Source organism: Ptychodera flava, chromosome 21 (genome assembly GCF_041260155.1).
Source record: "Ptychodera flava strain L36383 chromosome 21, AS_Pfla_20210202, whole genome shotgun sequence".
Lineage (NCBI taxonomy): Eukaryota > Metazoa > Hemichordata > Enteropneusta > Ptychoderidae > Ptychodera > Ptychodera flava.
Genome location: NC_091948.1, coordinates 30279743 through 30302050, shown reverse-complemented (window position 1 = coordinate 30302050; position 22308 = coordinate 30279743). Strand labels below are relative to the sequence as shown.

At 36.4% G+C, this 22308-nt stretch overlaps 1 protein-coding gene across 1 annotated transcript in view; it reads right to left on the bottom strand.

Moving 5' to 3' along the window:
- Positions 1–22278, bottom strand: part of LOC139121998 (proprotein convertase subtilisin/kexin type 5-like) — a 69006-nt gene extending 46728 nt beyond the window's left edge. The window contains exons 1-2 of the mRNA XM_070687336.1: positions 21888–22278; positions 9848–9952 (exon numbers count right to left, since the gene is read on the bottom strand). Coding sequence (XP_070543437.1) covers positions 9848–9952; positions 21888–22052 — 270 coding nt within the window. The 5' untranslated portion in view covers positions 22053–22278. The remainder of the gene's footprint in view (positions 1–9847; positions 9953–21887) is intronic.
- Between the last annotated feature and the right edge of the window lie 30 nt (positions 22279–22308).

Sequence of the window (22308 nt, the reverse complement as noted above, 5' to 3'; positions counted from 1 at the left end):
GAGTGTAATCCACTGAGCACATTTGACAATACTCTGGCCATTGTTCAGTTACCATACATGTACACTGTCAAAGAACAGTTCACACTGGAACCACTTAGAACTCTTCTAAAACAATTTTTTCAATGTTTTTGTTTCGTACGCATATTTCATATCACTTATATCTTTCTGCATGGGTCATTCTCTGCAGCATTAGGAGGAATACCTGGTATTTGCCACTATTTGGTTACCTCAACACAGTGAATAAACATGTCGGGTACACTGTTATTGTCAAACATGTCAGGTGACACTGTTATTGTCAAACTGAATAAATGCTCATGCAGAGATTTAGTTGTCAACAATAACAACGTACCTGGCTTACATATAGGAAACGTTAACCAGCCAAATACTTCGTATTTTTTCACATGATGTAGAGAGTAATCATAGAAATAAATGAGGATGCATAATGCAAAATATTGACCAAATTGTTACAAGTTACAAGTTAATACTAAGATCTTCACAGATCAATGTATGATCAAGGTGAATGATGGGTGAATGAATGAACCACTGAGAAAATGCATTGTTGTTGTTTTTATATTGCTTTAAAAATCAGAAACGTTTATTTTGTTTTTAGAAAAATATTGATACAGGATAAGACAATAGATATACATGTACATGTAATATAAATTATGAAATCACACACACAGTATTCAGCATTACAATGAAGGTTACACAAACGATCAAAGACTTTGCTAATACACGTAGTAGAGGACTTCTTATGTAACGTCAATGCCTCTGGGTACAGTCAAAGGTCTAAGATGATGAGGTTATACAAAGGCAGCGGCATTAGCATGCAATGAATACACTAAAACCAGCCATTTACTGCTTAAACTCTGAATAGGTCATGCAAAGGTTTATTCATTGGTTATACAGTACACTAAAGTGCTTATTTTCACTTTCTAAAAAGTAGTCCTTGTGTTTCATAAGCTTCCTTAGGATAATTTGTGTATATATGAATGCTCAGACAAACAACATACCTGTGACCTGAGAGAAAGATATTTTAGTCAAAGCATAATGATGTGGATTTGATACTGTTTGGGATACATTTGGTACAAATTTGCCTGAAGACATAAGATGTACATATGCATGTGATACCTGATAATGTAATTTATAATCATCATGTGTGTTCTAGGTTGGTAGCACAATAAAACATTCATAAACGCATGTTCTGATGCTAGAAAATATCAGGAAAATGATCATACTTGTTGCTGAAAATATTACTGTGAAAAAAAAGAGTCTGTCAAGATTATGGAAGTTCAAATATACAACAGTAAAAATATCATACATACCGGTAGAGTAACTCAATGTATTTATGTAATCCTGATCAAAGGTTAAGAAATGACTTCAGCTATTTCTGCTATCCTAGTGACAAAATACTCCAACAATTCTGACCAACATCACTGTGAATTCCACAACAGCTATTACATACCACTATACCCGGTGTACATGTATGAAATGCCAAGAATATCGATGTTGAGAAAAAATAAATAACTTTTATTTTCAATCCCTTTTCAGACACAGAACAGGGAACCTGGCTAATGAGAAAATATAACTGCTTACTATTATGAGCTACACTTTTGTTTTTCTGAAAGACAACAGTTTTGGGTTGTATTTTTCATCTACATGTAGTAGAAGCAGCCAATGGTGTTGAAGACTGGGAGTAAAACAGGCTGGATAAAAACTTTTTATTAATCAATTAAAATAATATTCCTCTTAGGTCTAAGTTTTAAATAACTTTTAGTGACCACATTTTTAGTGTGAAATTTTTGTTGTTTTTTCTTCATTATCATGCCCACTATACCCATTTTACCATCTTGCCTACTTTATGTTGATTCTTTGATTCTTGTGAAGGACCAAAACGTCAAATAAAGGACTTTGCTTGTATCCTCTCGGAGCAGATCATGTTCTTGTTTTTTTATCAAACCCATATCTGAAGTTCACATTACACTAGATCAAGTGGTATTACTTACAATCTTTTAATAATCTCTGCAAATGTGGATTAAACACTACATAATTTCTGCTACTACCAGCCAACTAGCCATGGCCTCATTTGAATCAGAACTCCTAATACAAGGTGGTTTCAAATTATTTTTTTTCAAATATAGCATGCACGATGTGATGACATCATACAGCTGTAGACATTTTAAAGGCTACTTTGCACCCTACACAAGAATTCTGTCGTCGGAAATAGCTGTTAAAGTCAAAGTGTCATGGATAAGACATAAGTAAAGTATTAACGAAAATCTAGACTATCCATAGTCGCTCACGACTATTCAGTTTTACTGTATTATAAAGAACTATAGTCTTACAGATCTGGTATTTATTGTGAGCAAGAATTACACATGTATAATATGTGGTGGAATCTAGCATGACCAAGTACCAGGCCACTGGGCATCTTGACACACAATGTGAATGTTACAATCCTACTGAGCAAAAGCTAAAATGGGCCAAGTGGTTGGCAACACTGAGAAGATTCTTAAAAAAATTCAAGTTGTTTTTTCAAGCGATTAGTTTAGAGCACTATCTAAAAATTAAAATCTGTTCAAAATCTGAAGATCATTCTCGGGTATTTCAGTGGCAAAGGTCAAGATTTCTCAGGATACAATGCATGATGGGCTTGCTTGTCTGACACTGTTGAGCTCCTAAAGTAAAACACAGTCTATTGAAAACAGTTTGACTTCATCAGACACATGTGGTAATTTGACCTTTAACTCCAAACGTCCTACTGTACCAATAGTTATGTTTTATGTAACAACATGCTGGCAGGAGTTTCAACTGGATGAATATTCTTCTACTTCATAGAAATGAAATGAAAAATATTTTTTTGATGAAAAGACAGTGTAATAACTTTGCCTTTTCTCCTTATTTCCTGCAAGTCTATTTATGGTTAACTGATTAATTTTGTACATTTATTCTCTTTTTCAATAAATTTACCTGCTCATCAATGAAATGAAGGGTACAGGCTCTGTAATTAATCATAATCACAACTAAAGCTCTATTATCCTTAACAGCTGATCTTCCATAACTTGTTCTGTTTGTCATAGATGGACACAGTTTCTTGTTTTACACCAAAGTCATGTTGAAATTCAAATTTTAGAGTTCACCTTTTTGACACAGTTAGTAACTGAACTGAAACTTTTTGCTGATAATAAAAAATGTTTATTGCACATACTGTATTGTCCTGGCAAGACTAATACCTTGTGTTTCAATATACTCCATGGAGAAGATTCTAAGAGGAAATGGGTGCGTCTTCTAAAACAATAAATAATGAACATTTTCAAACATAATCCAAAGTTACCCTATTATATCTATTACTGAAAGATACTGAAATCAGTGTAACACCAACAGTATTGAAGATGAAACACACTTTTTATTAGTCTGTCAGAAATACAAAGTCCAAAGAAAGTACTTTTCAGTAAAATCAATTTCCCAAACGACAATACTGAAAATCAGCTTATTTCTCTACTAACAAAACAAGAGTTATCTTTTAATGAACAACTTGCAGATTATATTTTTACTTTATATAAACAAAGAAATACCTAGTTATATTTATTATTAGCTACTATTATTATACTGTAATACTTTATCTTTATTGAAGAAAATTTTAACTTATTTTTGTATCACACTTTTATTGCCACAAATGTGATGTAAATCCTATATTTACAAGCAAGCAATAAAATATTATTATTGTACTTGGGCCTCAGCCCAAGTACATTTGTTTTCATTCCGTGGGAAAAAACTGTAAGGTATAACCATTTCTGGCTGAGACCAGGGAGGGCAAAATGTATTGGCTTCATCTTTCTTGGCATAATAAATGGCGTAATGATGTTAACTGAATGGAAGTGCTGCTCTCAGCCAGTCTTGAATAAGTGAGATGTGAATATAAATGCTTCTCTATCTGAGTTTTTGCCACAAAATCTTCTGAATATAATCAAAATGTGCATCGAAATGCAACAATTAATGCACCCTCCGTTTACTAGGCGATGGCACGACCCTTGCTACACCCACTGGACGAGCCAAAGTGGGAGGGGTAATTTCGGTTTGGTCGAACAGGAGGGCTCGAGACCAGAATTTAACATTTAAACTTGAAACATGTTTAATCACTGACAAGATGTGGATTAGTGTTAATCAAAGAGAAAGTTTGAAAAGGAAAGGTTTTATATCCCGGACACAATGAAAAACATTACGACTGGAAACTGTACCCCGGTTGAGAATAGTAATGCCCACAGCGATGGAGAACACTTATCCTTGAGCTGAGAAAACCAGACCATCATTTCGAAATAGAGCTGCAGATTCGAGAAGCTCGTTAAAAATAGCTAGGTACACCATATAGGAGTGGTTTCGAGTCTTGAGGGCAAATTTCGCCTCCTTCATTTAGAAATCGTACGTTTGTTTTTCCAGGGGAACACATCATTTGACACAAAATTTGCATGAAAAGGGGTCGCCAGTAAGCACGTGGTCAAATCTGGCATAAGAAACAATATGAAATGTTGGGTAAAGCCAGTCCAAAATAAACTGATTTGAACTTTTGTGTTTTGTAATTTATACCACTGCAGTAACATGACTTTTTTGACAACATCACACAATGTAATACGTTTTGAAACTGAATACTCCGACGTATTCTGTGTCCCCTTTGCTAAAAAATACGGTATGCCGATTACCATGTAAGGAGATGATGACGTCAAGACAGATTTGTAGTGCGTTTGGTCTTGGATGGTGCACGAAGTTTTGTCGAGGTAGCTTGTGTATTTATTTCCTAAATGGGAGATATTAGGGTCGATCTAAAAGAAGGCCGAAAAATGTTATGATACTCTAAGCGAGCTGAACTCCACTGCGAATGGTTGGATAATTTGGAGGATGTCTAGACTTAGGCCTATTTGGCGGTCAGTATTGAATTTCAACTGCGTCACAAGTTTGCGTCGAGCGGTCAACGAACGATATTTTAGAAATCTGGAGACATGGCACATCGCAGTTTTATTTTAGTATTTTATATTTTACAAAAGATGTAAGAAGCAATGATTTTGTTGAAAATTCTGAAAAAAATATAGGAAGATTTGATCGCGAACACATTTTCACTAGCCCTGCGTACGATGCTGTGTGTTCCGCTACAGCTACCGCCCCGCTCACCACAGCCCTGCAAAGACCCGTACGTTGGGTCGGTGACTTCAAATCCATTTTGGGACTTGACCTAAAAAGCCAAATTACTGCCGAAATTCAGCGTTCTTGGGCCCAAGTCGTATCCCAGCCTACCTCAGCTACTCGATCGCTTCCAAAAATGACAGTCTTTTATTCACTTCTCGTAAATAACCGTCGATGTCGGCAACTCTCTCGCTGGCCCTGCGTACGATGCTGTGTGTAGCTGTAGCACATAGCATCGTACGCAGGGCTAGGGGTCAACATGGGGTCGCAGCCATGTTGCCTCAAATCTTATTTCTGTCTGCACTCAAAACTCAAAAATGTCGCATATGAACCTGAAAAATCGATGTAATTTTGTCAAACTTCGGCGAAATTTCAGCCTATAGACAAAATTTCATCTAGGTAAGGTAAATTTACTGAAATTTGATCGACAAATAATCCTGAGCTTGAACGGCTCGCCTTCTCCGGGAAGTCATGCATCCGGCCAGCTGCCCATATGGCCGGGTGCATGAGATTGTTTTCAAGCGACGGCGGCAGACCGTACGGGGCTCTGGATAACTGTTGCGTTTGTTTTTAATCACCATGGACGAAGTCCGAGGGGACTTATAGGTTTGGTCATGTCCGTGCGTCCGTCCGTCCGTTCACGCCTAGTACCCAACCCCATACAGATGCACGTCGATTTGTTTCACAATGCTATAAAATTTGGCCGTGTTAGAGGACTTTTTAGTTTACACCTCCATAGACTCCCATGTATAAGGCAGTTCTCCATAGACTCGCATGTATGATGCCAAGAAAAATAAAAATTTAGTTTCTCATCGTATTCATATTGCCTAAAGGATGCAGTGACAGTTTTTTTGTCCCCACGGATAAAGTCCAGGGGGCTTATAGATTGGCTCATATCCGTCCGTGAGTCCATCAGTGAGTCCATCGTTTCACGCAGATATCTCAGACATTTTGACAAAATATCTTGTGACCTTGGTTACCTTTGACCTCAAATATACATTATTGTCCATAACTCAGTAACCACAAGTGCTAAACCTTTCATATTTGGTATGATGGGACACCTTATGATGCCACATATTGTACCCCATTAATTATGTGCATATCTAATTATGAGCGAGCCAATAGAGCAAGAGGTCTGATTTCTGGTATATAGGGATAAGTTAACAATATAATTTGTTTGACAAAACTTCACGTGACCTCAATGACCTTTGACCTCAAATATACATATTTGACCACAACTCAGTAACCACAAGTGCTAAACCCTTCATATTTGGTATGAAAGGACACCTTATGACACCATATATTGTACCTCATTAATTATGTGCATATCTTATTTTGAGCGAGCCAATAGAGCTAGAGGTCTGATTTTTGGTATATAGGAATAACTTAGCAATACAATTATTATGACAAAATGTGACGTGACCTCAATGACCTTTGACCTCAAATATATATATTTGTCCACAACTCAGTAACCACAAGTGCTACATCCTTCATATTTGTATGATAAGACACCTTATGACACCACATATTGTACCTCATTAATTATGCGCATATATAATTTTGAGCGCGCCAATAGAGCTAGAGGTCTGATTTTGGTATATAGGAATAACTTAGCAATACAATTATTTTGACAAAATGTCACGTGACCTCGATGACCTTTGACCTCAAATATATATATTTGTCCACAACTCAGTAACCACAAGTGCTACACCCTTCATAAATGGTATGATGGGACACCTTATGACACTACATATTGTACCTCATTAATTATGCGCATATCTAATTCTGAGCAAGCCAATAGAGCTGGATGTCCGATTTTGGTATATAGGGATAACTATAGGGTAGAAATCTAAATATGCCCATCTAAATATTAGACATCTACCATCGAGAACAAAAGAAATTTGCTGTAATTTGAATATTTAAGGAGTTTAAGCAATTCCCGCTATAAATAAAGAACCCCTGCCTCAAACTCCACAAAAGTTGCTAGACATATTTTGCCGTTGTCATGCCATTGCTTCGTTTAATAACCAGTTAATCAAATGCCTCATTGACAGGAGGAAATTCAAGACCATATTTGAATAGTAGTATATATTGTCCTCAAAATTACCCTATCACGGCCCAAGTACTCATTGCCTTCAGCAATACTGCCTTGTTATTATTATTATTATTATTATTATTATTATTATTATATCACTGTTAAGTTTTGTGATATTGAGCGTATATCAGTGTTTATGTGTCAAAAATACATGGACTGGCAGAGCAAAAGTTCACTAAAGCACTGGATCAGACTAACTCGTCACATTTTGGAATTGGATCCTGACTGGGATGACTGACTGAAGTGTTCATGACCCATAGACTGCACCATAGATTCTATCAGTAGAACATATCACATGTCATTCACGCCACTTTGGGGTGTTAGTAGTAGGGTCATTTCAGGTCAGAGGTCAGATATATAAATTTCATATCAGCTGATTTTTGGGGGAAAAAAACAATGAGAGTCAGAGTGCAGTACAGGTGACATCCCCTACTTGAGGTGGGTTATCAAAAACCAGTCAGGTCATGTGATTATCAAGTGACAGTTGTTTGCAGTCCTGTTTCTGAGGTCACTGCATTTGGACAAATTATTGAAAATGCAAAATGGTGGCCAGTCTTGAGTGACGCCAAATACTTTACAGAGAGAAAGTTGCCACTGAAATGTTTTGAGACTTGCAGGATTAAGTTACATGAATTCTATCGCAGAAAGTCAACCCTACCATTCATTTCAACGAAAGAACTGTCAAGTAAATGAATTCACGCTGGACACAGGTGTACTTTGCAATGCAATGTATTTCAGAATACCATGCAGCATTGTGTTGAAATTACTCTATTGAAAGCTGCCATTACGTTTCTTTGAATTCCTTTTTCATAGAGATTCACTTTGTTCCATGTCAGTATAAGGTGCTGAAATATTCATGTAAATGATCTGTCATTTCAGCAATTGACAAGAATGTCAAATACATGCAGATTTCTCTGCCTAAACTACAGAACTAAATACTGGGTTGGTTACCTCAAACGCATATATTCAGGACCTACAGCTTGTTTACACAGCTTGCATAAGTCTGAATTGCAAATGAATTCTATTGGGATATAAAGTCTAACAACAAGAATATATATTGTGACCTGTGTATGTGTGGTCAAACCTGTCCTAGTGGTAACCCTTGCATAGCAGTCACCTCCAAATATTGGTCAGCTTGTGGTTGTCCTGTACTATTTCACATGTTAAAAGACAATCTACAGAACAGCTACTTACTTATGTGGTCAGTGGAGACATGTAATTGCTCCAATTTGGTACAAAACCTGTGTAAAATGGTCCGTATATCTGACTTTGAATGACAGATGCTTCGAATGGAAAACCAGAGTTGAGTCTATTTTGATTTATTTTTAATATTTGCATTACAATGCTTTCAAAAATGAAATGCATGTATTGTGATTTTTACAAGATTAATGATATTGAACTTCATTAAAGAAACTCTTTATCTATTCCTAAATTCACCACTCAGCACACCGTCACCTTCACCCAAAGTAATTACCACAGCTACCCATCCTCTAGAGGCCATCTCCATAGTGGTCACTTTTTCTTGGTCCCTTGTTTGACTACTTTTAACTGTTTAACTGTACTGGTATATCAATAATGACAAGCTGGATTTCAAATGCTAACATAGGACTTTCTTTTCATAATGCTTCTAACATTTACAGTATTAGATGAATGAATGAATGAATGAATGAATGAATGAATGAATGAATGAATGAATGAATAAAGGAATGAATGACGTTACGTTGTAAGTGGTAAACTTAGTTCAATCATATCACAGGGGTAAATACTGCATGTACATTATATGCTGGTGTACATGATGATGGTAGGGCTGACTTCAGCTTACATGAAGTGTCAGACATGGTCACCAGTATCTCCTACACTTCTGTACAATCTATGAGGACATTCCAGACCTGTTTTCATGTGTGGTTCTGAAGGCCGTGTGAGATATGAAAGCACACCAGCAGAGAAGGATTAGATGACTTGCATAGCATCACTGCACGACTTGTGTCAATTATCAATCAAGTCTTTCACAATATTGATTGCCTCTTTACTTTCAGAAATCCCTCTCCATTTTTTAAAATTTTAATAACTATCACATTTTATTAAAACTCACACACTATCAGCTGCATTATCTTTCCCTTGCTTCAGTTATTTTTTACTTATCCAGAATCTCACCATGTAATTTCAGAATAAGTGTTTTTACTATCTGATAGAAAGCAGATGTAGAGATTATGATGTGTCCACCTTCACTTTTTTGCTGCTTTCTTTGGAGGCCTATGCTATCTCTACATCTGATTTTAATCAAATTGGTGTTGTTAGGATTACAAGCTCTGCAAATACATGGACAGACTAAACAAGCTTTTGCCCATTGAGATATTACATTTGTAACTGTACAGTGCAACTCCTGTAGAAGATCTGTACAACACAGGAACTAATGGGCACAGATACACTTTGAAACAGACAGAAATCTTAACGCAGGCAGAAAGCTTTAACTGCTATCAGATGAAAGTAACAGAAAACACTGGGGAAGAACCAAAGTCAGATTTCTATTTCTAGCTGACAATTACTGATTTCTGATGAGAGAAATATTGAACTTACCCCTGGTTCTTTATGTATATATGTGTGTTTTCCTTGATTTGGCCGTAGAGAACGCTTTGTGACTTTTCTGTGAACAAATAAGTAGTGATCCTCTAATGTTCCAACCTGAAAGAGAAATAAAGTAAATTAAACTAGGATTTCATAGAATGAGACATGAAGTTCACTAAGGCTGGTTGTAACTTATCAAGAAGTCAGCCACAACAATTGATTGATTTGAAACTGATAATCTATGGACCAACATTAAAATGAACGGAGTGGTCCTGTATCTTTGTCAGTGGTCCTGTTTTCATTCTCAGTTTACTGATTTGTTCCCATTATTCACTGGTGCATAAGCCCACTAAAAGCAAAAAAAGTGTGGCCTGTTTTCATAATTATTGGTCCTGCAACTGCATTTGCAATGTCTGAATTCATCCCATAATCAATCATTACAGCAAATTTATAAATTAAAGTGCAAGTTCACTAAGGCTAGTTTTTCATATGAGCTAGCTTTTGGGTTGCTTATTCCAGAAAAGTCATGGAACAAATGTCAAATTTGAATCTGCGAGTAAAAATATTGTGTGAAGAATTGTGTGTAGCTATGTGAAAGTATTGAATTTTATTGTGACATTTACTAAAACAGTAGACTAGGGGAAAAGTACTAATGTTGACATTCAGTGACAAAATCCCATTTTCAAAATTTCACACTTGGATTTTCTACTATCAAGTACAGAAATTAAGGTACTGTAGCACAATTTATTCTTGGTCAACATTCTGCAAAATTACACAAGAATAATTTGCTCTTTCCTCTTCAAACTACACACACAGTTCATTAAAAATATTACTTTAAAACTGTTATTTGGTGTGAATTATCACATTGGTACAGTAGTTACTGCAGGGTTTGCATTAGTTGAAATCATAAACTGCATATGATACTGATCATGAAGCTGATATCATTATGAAAGCAACGGATGAACAGTCTATGTTTTTGAAATGAAAGCAGTAACTTTGTTGTATTTTAATGCTATCTAAATTGATAGCAATAGTTTGACTGTACTCAAAAACAACATTTTTGATTACTCTCATATATATGTACATTGTATGTTTAGTCTTATTCTAAGGTCACACAACTGATAAGGTTTGGCTACAAATGGACACTTCTGATGCATCTAAGATATCACTGCATAAGAAGGCCAAAATTTGACTCGCTTGACCATCTGTGAAGTTTCCAAATGGTCAAAGCAACATTCATGAACTAGCAGTTTCAATGCCTACATGAACGTACACATTATGTAGAATTTATTGAATGTGAGTAAAAATCATGCAATCACTGCAAGTTTTTTCACACTACTACTGTAGTACCAGAAAGTTTGAAAAGTAAAATTTTGTTTGTCTTGCATGATTATCTTCTTTTCAAACACACTATACATGTATGTGCTATGACTTCATTGGCTAAAAGTATCATTTGGTGTATACTGATCTGGTGTGTATACTGTATATGAAATCAGAGTATGACTGAAATAGAAGTACATGTACCATCACAGAACCCATTTGACCTCTATTCGATTTGGTTTCCAAGGTATCATATTAATGCAAATAAATTACATGTACACAAAAGAATGCAAAGCTGTAAGTATTTATTAATAATTGACAGGTGTTTCTTGGTAATGAAATATTCTAATGTATATATTACATTATTTTTATTATCAAAGTATTGGCATTTACGGAGTGAATACCTGGAGACAGATTCATATACGGTATGTACAAAATACATGTATTGAAATGCACTTTGACAAGGAATTCAGGATGTGAACCATTGACATGATAGTGAAGTCCGGCAGACAGGAATGTATTGAGGTCACTGACCTTACACAGACAGATACATCATGTGGTTGATGCAACTCAAGCAAATTTAAAGCTATGTGTAGGCATGGCTGAACATCTTGAAGAAGTTTAACAAGGACATGAACGATCCATAGAGACTGTTTAATCTACTAGCTGATTACTACTGCTTATACAGTACTTGTGGAGACGTATTTTATTGATAGTATCCTACTAAGTTCAACATTTTCCATCAGTATCTTTTGAATGATGATTCAGCGCAATGAATGGCTTTTGTCTGCAGATTTCATGGTGTGCAATCATTTTCAACGCAAAGTATTTTTATCTGATATACACATTTATAAAATATTGTATTTATACTGTATATATTTATGAAATATTTACAACAGATTCAGTACTAAATTCTTTTTATTCTTGACGTACCATTGAGGGAATACTGTCGATAAAATATTATGATCTCAGATATTATCCAGTACATGTGATTTTCTACAGATTTACCGATGGACATGGGGTGTTTTTTTCACAACTGCATGAAATGTAAATTTAATTGTAAAGTTTCACTCATATTGCCTGGAGTCTGAAAATTCAATAATAAAAGGAAAATGAATTGCCAATCTGAATAATGGTATGTACAATGTACATGTACATGTATTAAAATCTTCTTATCAAAGTCAACCAGTCTAAATGAACAAAGGGAGTTTAATACTGTCTGTGTATACAGGAACATTTGAATGCTTTTACAAGACAAATGAAAAGTTTTATGTGAGTTTACCATTTATCTCTTTTCCTGCCAGACAATATCACTTCCCCATTTGCCAAGTCAGTAAAAATTTAAGCGGTATTGAGCCAAAACCATATGTACCGTATTTTCACCCACTTGGCTTGGTACCGGGGTATGTTATAGCAGCTGAAGTCTGTAAAAATCACGTTTACAGTATCTCTGTCTTCAGGGACCTACAAATCTTCAAGTCTTTGTTAAAATGCACCATATGGGACATGTTTTGCTTTACAAATTTTAACCGACTTGATGATGATGGTGAAATATAAACTTGGCAGAAAAAAGGTTATATATGCACTTTAGAATTAAAAAAATTCCAATTTCTTCAGTAGCTTTATTCAAGCTATGAAATTATTCAACTCACTTTTTCTCAATAAATTTCACTTTTAGACCCCACACATTATCGTCTGTTAGCCCTATATCTCGACATTATGAAAAATATGTTTATTTTCCGATATCTCAGTGTTTGTGACCATTTCTCTCAAAAATATGCGTTTTTGAGTTTTTTTACCTAAAGAAAATTAGGTGTTACAGGACTATGGCGACTTTAGATCTTTTAACAGAAATCAACAATTGAGTAGTCTGGGGAAAAAACGGTGTCCCAGATTTTTGGTAAAATTAATAGAACAAGAGAAATTCTTGCTGAAGTTAAACGAAACCCGGTAATTTATTCAAAAACCCAGAGTTGTTACTTTGACACCTTATTGTGCTGAAACAAAAGGGAATAGAGAAAATCTGGGACACCGTTTTTTCCCCAGACTACTCAATTGTTGATTTCTGTTAAAAGATCTCAAGTCGCCATAGTCCTGTAACACCTAATTTTTTTTAGGTAAAAAAACTCAAAAACGCATATTTTTGAGAGAAATGGTCACAAACACTGTGATTTCGGAAAATAAACATATTTTTCATAATGTTTAGATATAGGGCTAACAGAAAATATATAATGTGTGGGGTCTAAAAGTGAAATTTATTGACAAAAAGTGAGTTTAAATAAGTATCATCTAACGTGTGTCTCTACCTTAAATGTTTTTGTTGTGTACATACATGTAGAGCATGCATGCACAACAGAAACACTGTATCATACATGTACACACGACAGGTTAGGGCAAGTCATGTTGACAGATAACTCGTCAAACCATCAGAACAATTGGATACCGTAAAAGATAATAGATGTATATTTAAATTAATGGATACAAACAAAGTCATATGTGAGTGATTGTATGTTAATTGTATTGTGTTTAGTATTTCTAATACATGAAAACAAACAGAACAAGCAAATCCCACCTTGAAAAACAAAGCCGTTTTCTGCAAACAGTCACAAACAGGTTATAAAAACATGATTTTTGCCTGAAGCAAAGGGAAGCATGTTTGTGTGTTTTAATTAAAGCCCCAGTATTTGTAACTTTTAACCTTTTTTATGTTCGAAATTACATATTATTCTCTTACATCCATCGTAAAATGTTGTTCAGTAAAGAAATAAGCCAAATTTGTGCTCCTGTAGTGACATACAAACGCTAGATATTGCCCGATCGAGTTGGATTGCCGCGCGGGTTTGTTGACAATTTGTAGGCTGTGCACGTGATCGAGAACGCCGATACTGATGACATCATCGAGCCTGCAACATTCCTGGGGCCTTGCCATGCCACGCCACTGCCCGGGTAATCGCCCATGGTCGCCGGCTGAATGACCTGCGAATGGTTTTATTTTGTTCTTCTCCGTTCAAATACGTACTGCTACTGTGTTTCAGAGGATACAGAACTTTGGCAGAGGAGGCTAACATTCTATTCTGGTACCGTGTGCGTTATATACGGATTATTCAAACTGCAGTCGGCAGTGCACCGATGCGCACCCTGCAGTTGGTCACTCAGAACTCCGGGTACCGATGTAAAATCAAGACGACACTATATACACTTGGCTCACTTCTGTAGGCAAATAGCTATCAAAATTGAGTAACTTGAAGTAATAAATTTCAGCTGATTGTCGCTTTAGCGGCAAGGTGATTGCGAAATCGAAGCAACATAGTTTGGCAATGTATGGTAGGCTGTCGAATGCAGTGAACGCGATGGCCTTTGGCAGCAAGTAAGGGAACCGTCAGTATTTACGACCTGGGGGTCATTCAAAAATTGAAAGTTATAAGGGGGTGCTCAAAATGTTTTTTCTTTGTCTTACTCTGTCCTCAATGACATAATGATTAGTTGATTATATATATTTTACTCTGATACATATTAAATAAAAAGAAAATAAATACTCTAACAGTACAAATAAATATCAACTAGATGAAGCAAGGCAAAAAACTACAAGTAGGTGCTACTACTAGCAATACTTATTATGAAAGAGAAGATAGTGACGATGAGAATGATATCGTTGTTCATGTACGCAATGGCACCAGCGACATTAAAGATGAGGATCAACAGTGGTGATGATGATTTCACACAGTAGTTTTCTGCAGTCGTTACCAGGGTTGGAAGGAGAGGCTGGGTCATGGAGAAATGTTCTCGACAGATATCACTATAAGTGCACTGGATCTAGGACAAAACTGAACTGTTGTGAATTCATCCTTTATATTATCATAGAAATGTATATTTTATTTGACTTGAGTTCAACAACCATTTGGACATTTAACCATACCATAATGACATGCTACCCATCCAAATTTAACAATACTATATGGTCGGAGACTGCTTATTAGGTGAGCTTTTATATCTACAAATTATTACATGGGCTCAGGTAAGCCAAACTTTCTATTAGAGGGGGGGGTTACTCAAAGTCATCATGGTTGGCTGGGGTGCGACTCAAAATTTCGGAGTTTCTAATGTAATTCCTCCGACCCCAGATCGTAAATAATGACGGCTCCCTAAACAGCTGTGAACGCCTGAGTCAGAACGATCGGGACCAGTATACGCACTGCTGTATCTCAGCGAAAATTTAGAAAAAAACAATGGAGCTACTGCTAAGAAATTTACAGACTCTTGGCTCTTGATGCATCAGTTACTGATCTTTTATACTGGTAAAAAGGCATTCTGAATACAGCGGTAAATTTCCTCCCAAACGACAAAGGATAACACGCGGGCATTCTGCAATGGACGCTGTCAATTTACCTTGCTGCAGCCCCACACCAATCTCGGCCCGGCCCCGCTGCACTTGTGCAGTCTACTACCTCCATGTAGTACAGCCTTACAGGTCTAGTAGCTGGCCAAACACACAAAAAAACAACGTCGCAGTATAAATTCCGTAGGTCAGAACCATTGATCATAAATTTTCAGAACCAGTGATGTTTAAAAGTTTTGTATTGATTACTTCATTTAGGTTTATGTGAATGACTTTCTCATCGAGCTGCGTCTATAATTGTCCCGGGCATTGTCCATGCAAATTTGGGGCCTGCCTTAGCTCCCTCCGATCGTCTGTAGACTACAGCCTGAGCAAATTGTACAGTTGTGAAAGTCAGATATGTATCATGAATTTATACAAAATATAAACAACAGAATCAAACTAACCAAGAGGTTAGTTTGCTGTCGGGCCGGGTGCGCAGGGGACGACTTTGCAGTGAGGCCGGGATCTCTCTTGTGTTTGAACGGGGTTTGAACTTCCATCGCATCGCAGCTAGCCGATACTTGTTGTACTACTGTAGTCCTTGTGAGGATTATATACCCGTTACGTTCGATATTATTTTGAAATACTTTTAAATTTAATAAGTAAGACTTTTGTACTGCATTCAAGATATTTTTCCTTTCTGAGCGTTTTCAATTACGCCGTACGGCAACGATATGCGAAGTTGATAGGCTGTGTTGCCTGCAGGCTTAGTTAGCCGGCCTGGCCATACACAAAACTTCGTTTGAGTAGACGGAGCAGAATCAGTCCCGCCATTTATTTTCAACGAAATTTTCATTATACTCCATAATGGAAGAAACGACTAGTTCAATGATTACAATGGTGAAGTGCTGAATTTTTATTCATATATGTTTTTCTCTCTCAATTCATTCAGCAAACTTGATCTCCGTACCATCGGTCACAACGTGCAGTGCCTTGCATGAAGCTTACAATCGACTGCCTCCGTCGTTAGTTTAGCTGTTCAAGACGTTTGTTGCACGGCTCATTATAGTCGGAACAATCTGTAAACACTTACATATTTATATCTTTCCGGTATTTCACCCAACTTTCGCGCGTTTTTAGCTGAGTCTCCAGTTTCGATGGACCAGACCTTTTCGAAGAGCGTATGGTTTCTACGGACGCCACAGTAAAACTTGCGTAGATGTGGTTGAGCATGCGCGGTGGTGTGATTACGTTTCGTTTCGTGTGTCAACAAAGCTGACTTCTGGTCCGGACAAGAAGTCATTTTTCACTCCTTTTACTGTTAATCGTGAGGCGGGCTGGGCATGCAAACCATGCGATTCAGTATTAATTATGGTCTACTTTCACATACTGAGGATGTCATTTTAATCAAAAATATGAAAAAAATTGTTAAAAGTTACAAATACTGGGGCTTTAAAGAAAATTTTAGAGTTGTTCTTTTGGATCATTTCCTGATATTTGTTTCTGATTATTCTGATTTTCAGAATAAACTCTTGATAAAAATTTAATTGCAGGGAAACGAGGATACAGTTGAGTGTTCAAAGTTGCACCCTGTAAAACATACTACTGTCATCCTACCAAGTTCGTTTCACTATCAGGTCATACCACACAAAGTATGTGAAAATGCATCATGGCTCAATGCCATGTGATGGGCCTGGCAGGACAAGAGAGGCTCCCTTTATCTTGCCTCAAAACAAGGGTTTTTTATGTGCAAGTTTGACAGAATGCAGACAATATCATCAGCATTACAGAGAAAATGAAGTCTGGCTATCCTATTGCTATTAATTATACATCAGAAGATATTAATTATTCAGGTGGCAGTGCTGTTTGTAAAATGGACAAGATGAGAACCTCCAGTTTACATCTTAACATGGTCACTCCAAAAACTGTGGTTTAAATCACAAATGTTTGATAGATAAAATGTCAAAGAAATGTTTCAGTGAGCATCATTGCAAAATTGAGTTGAATGTGACTCATCAATAGGAAAGCTTATCTGTGATTTAGTCATTGTAGTTGAAAGCGGTCCTAAGCACTTTGCTTTTGTTACTTTTTGTGTAATCTTATGAGCATGAGCTGTAAGATTTACGGCTACTTTCATGTAAGGGATAAAGGAATATATACATACATAATAGAGCCTTTTATATGGCTTCTTACTGATGTTTTCACCTGTACCGGTATATTGTTTATCATTATACACCTGCCTTGGTAATCTATGGATTTTCATTGAATAATAAATTTCAGTATTGTGAATGTGGAGTCCAATGAAAGTACTGCGCAGTCAAAAACTTAGTGTTATTGAACACCAACAATCTCTGACCTTATAGCCTTTATATGTAAACATCAGAAAACTTTGATGTGATCTCATTATTTTTTTCATTAGATCTGAGTATGTATTTCACAATCACTACGTCACAATGTGTGTGAAAATCTGTCAAAATGTGAATATCCACAAAATACAAGTAATTCGTGCTGAACTATGATTTCTTTACTGAGTACAGGTTGAGTACCGAATACGGTATTTCTATTGTACACTTAGCTGATGCGTTGGGTGTGAACCTAATTTGTATGTGATTGCAGGGCTAACTGTACATACAAAGTATACTGAAAATACTATTTTTAACCTACTTGTCCAAGTTGACCCTAAAAGTTGTATACATATAATGATAAGGTTATTCTAAAAATACCAGGATTTATCACCTTGTACATTGTATGCTTAAGTATTGTTCTCGATTCTACAGCGCACGATTATGGCAATACCTTTGATATACATGTACCCGGTGATAAATCCTGGTATTTTAATGTGAATAACCAAGTATATTATCATGTGATGTTAGAATCTCTGCATGACACATACTGCTGCTTTCATTGCTGGTATCATAAAAACCTATTCATGGCAAGTATTAGGACGGTTCATGAGTTCGTGAATATGTTGTCCATTTCAAAAAGAACAGTAGCAATCTACATGCATGTTGGCCAGATTTTTCATTTCAGTCAATACACGTACATGTACCATCTGTGGCTGACATGACCTTGTTGTTGATAAAATCTGTCTCTTCCCAGAAATTGGTGATGAAAGTCATGCAAATGTGAAGCGAATTCAACATGTGTGATGATATTTCAACAGTTTTGCAGCTTTCTAATGATTGCAAGACTTTGTCAAATAAACTTTGATTGCATCCCTTTGTTTCTATGAAGCTGCTTTGGATGCGGTCACCGAGTTCAGTACAGCTTTTAGCTACCATTTTAAAATTTTGGACATGCACAAGGAAGGTTGGGATATGTTGCCCATAGCAACAGACATGTTGTATGGGTACCGAGACATGTTGTATGGGTACCAGGTCCCATTGGTACAGCCACAGATGGAACGATCTCCCTCTGTTTAAATCAAGACGATAACGTCAAATATGTGTACATGTTACTACACTGATGTGCAATTGTAGACTAGGAGTAACAGTGCAGACTGTGTATATTGGAAAGCTAACAATGAGGCATATTTCAGCTGCAAACCAATCTAAATAATTTACCGTACATGAATAAAATTGTATGATTTGACGTCACGACTGTTGAAACTCACCCTCAAAAACAATTGTGTCTCTGACATAAATTTTGGTCCTGATTTAATCACAGGGGAGGAACGTGATTTGATATACCCTCTTCCAGAGAAAATGTTATCTTGTTTGACACATGTTAACTCTGATTATTTTGAACTAAGGTCTTGAGTTGGTTCCCATAGATCAAAGTGTTCAATCTGAACCAACCCTTTACAGTATGTAGGTATTACATACAATCATGTAGTGATAAGATCATAACTGTCTTTTATTTGTGTGTGAATATATGGCCAATAAGCACTGATATATAAACAAAGATTAGTTCAGTATTATCAATTAGAACAGTATTGAGATAAAGCACAGTGAACTAGTGTGGGCTGTGTCAATGCATGTCATTTTGAGATAAGCCATTAAAAGTTTGATAAAGTCATTAAACAGACAAATCAAATGAATATTTGTTTGAAAAAGACAAGGAATGTCAATATTTAGTATTTTGTAATACAGTAATAAATTTTCCTGTATGCAAATCTGACAAGGCTCTCGGAAGAAAATATTCTGATTACCAGATTATGATGATGAATTAACTGACCACTAGAAGGCTTGATAAAAGCTAAGTGTTTCAGGTCAAACTACTGTACAAGCTAGATCTTCTGATGATATCGTTTAACATAAGTGTTTTGTAAAATTCCAACAAAACAGTTAACATTGAGTTGTTTGATTTTCTACAACTATTCGAATTTATGGATGTTAAATTTTGTTTCATGACCCACCATAACATAATAAAATTGCATAATCATGAGATCAGCGTTGATGCTGATTGGTCTGAAGTGGAGAGTCTGGTATGAAAGAGGCATTAGGGAAGTATTACAAGCACGTTCATTAAACAAACGATATGCTTGTAGGAGAATCCCGGCAGTTAAATTTTAATGTTTCTGATCAGTGTGTACACAAAATCATACATGCAACTTGTATGAATATGGGCAGCTTCCATTACATTGCACATATCGAAAAAAAGGTAAGTTGACTCAACTGGAAGCTTGAAACTTTTGTTTCCTCTAGCTAATAAGGAGTCACAATTGTTAGTCAATGAAGCGCCAAGTACCAACCTATTGTGATCTCATGATCCTGGGTTCCTCCCTTTATGCACTGACCGTCAAAAAAATGAGTGGCTGTGGTTATGTTGATTTATGTTGTGAGTTGTCATTTTGACAGTTTTTAAGTTAATGCCTTCTGCTCAAGTTCAAAAGTAGTTTAGTGCATGTACACTGCAAACAGATCAGAATGAGTATCTTGGACACTGTGGACTGTATACCTGACCATCGGGTCTGATGATACCTCAGATCATAGCAAATGACAGTCACTGACTAATACTGATTAGCTGAGGTTTCTCATAAATGGATGTGAAGCTGAACTGAGGATTCAGTATTCTTGATTTGTGTTTCAGAGTTGATAGAAAAGTTAATATAATCTTTATGATGTCACAAGAACCAGACAGGTGGAGTCAATCTTTCAATCTCAGGAACAAGGTCACTTTGTATGACTTTGTAAAGTGATATAGGATTATCAAGTTACATAGATTTAAAGGAATCTAATGAGATCTAACAGTTTGAAAACAATCATAGAGAACTTAGCATCTTTCACCTTTACCATTTTGTAAAAGGAATAAACTGATATCTTCTTTTGTACAGATATTGTCTTCCCTTCTAAAGACATTTTTTGTATGTCACTGGCTGTCTTTGCATCATTTGCTGTGACACCTTGAAATGTAGACGTGGTGACCTTTACCACTGGTCTAACACAAAGAGCTTCTGTGTAACCTTCTTTAAGCAGAAAGCACATTGATTGTAACCTGAAACAACAAATTTTGCCAATGTGCCACACCTGTCAATTATCTACTCTGTAGTGTTCATTATTTCTGCTCTTACCGGTATTGCCCTTGTTGATCAATAATAATATCAAGATTCGATCAATTTTGGTTTAAAAAGCCGTTTGATTTTCTCTTGAATGCAAAGACTTGTTTTCCACTGTCTACCCAAGTTTTAAGTACAGGCAAGCAGTAGCTCATAAATTATGCAATACTTTTTACAAAACTTCATTGCATTACAACAGTCTTTGCATAAACAGTGGCGTGGCTGAACTGTCGTTGTTTGACTCTAAATCATTACAGAGTTTTTTGAAAAACACTAAAGTAAAACACCATGAATTAGACTCACGGTGTGAAATCCCTGTGATGCAACAAGAAACGGAAAATCCTAGTTGCACAACAGTGCATCTAAATTGTGCCTGTCAGAAACACCATTGGTGCGTACATTTATGAATTACTTCAACAGTAAACCACTCACACGAGTGATGCTATTTAAGTGACTCCGCGTGTATATAAATCAAACTCTAAGTAAGTAAAAAAAAATGCCCAGATCCCGTCATAATGATGGTCAGTAAAAAAAGGCATACACCTTCAGCGTTTGAATGCCTCTTGGCAGTATTACAAAGGCGTGCCGAGACTAGACTGGGTTTCCCTGAAACGTCAAAAAAACACTTAGAACACATCCTGTCACAGCTGGCGGGAGTCAATGCCTCTCACTACGATTAAGAACAGGAGGGCATCTTCTTCTGTTAAATAATTCTAAACGAGTGAACAATTTCATAGAAAAGTCATTCGTATGAATACAACAGTACCTTGCACTTTGAAGTACTGGATGCCCTTCCATTTGCATTCCTATTGCGGAAATGCTTTGGACGTTTTGAGTGGGGGACACGTCAACAACTTCCGTGGAACTAGTCCCTACAGGAAGCGACAATCTAACAACTTTTGGCACAAGTTTCTTACCTGTCCGAGGTTAATATATCCATACTTGGCCGCTAAACGATCGGCTTCTGACAACCCTCCTTGCAAATGGACAGCATATTGATTTGTATATATAGCAGCTGACGTGAAAACGACGTAAAGTGATGTACAGAGAGTCACCATGCACAGCTTCACCGACGCAGACATACCGACAGCTAATCTTCCCAGGTTGAAATCACAGTAAAACACTCCTTTACCGGCGTAGGTCCTTCTGGTGATGGACGTGTGACTAATGTGTATTCTACGTTTGTTATCTTTGCACCATGACGTTCTCTAATATCAAAGAAAAAGAGACTCCTTCGCGAGTGAAATCAAAAGTATAATCCTAACTTGGGACAATGTTTGTATGGTAATTAGATGTACTTACTTGAATAACTCTTGTGACCTTTGACTCAGCACCAAT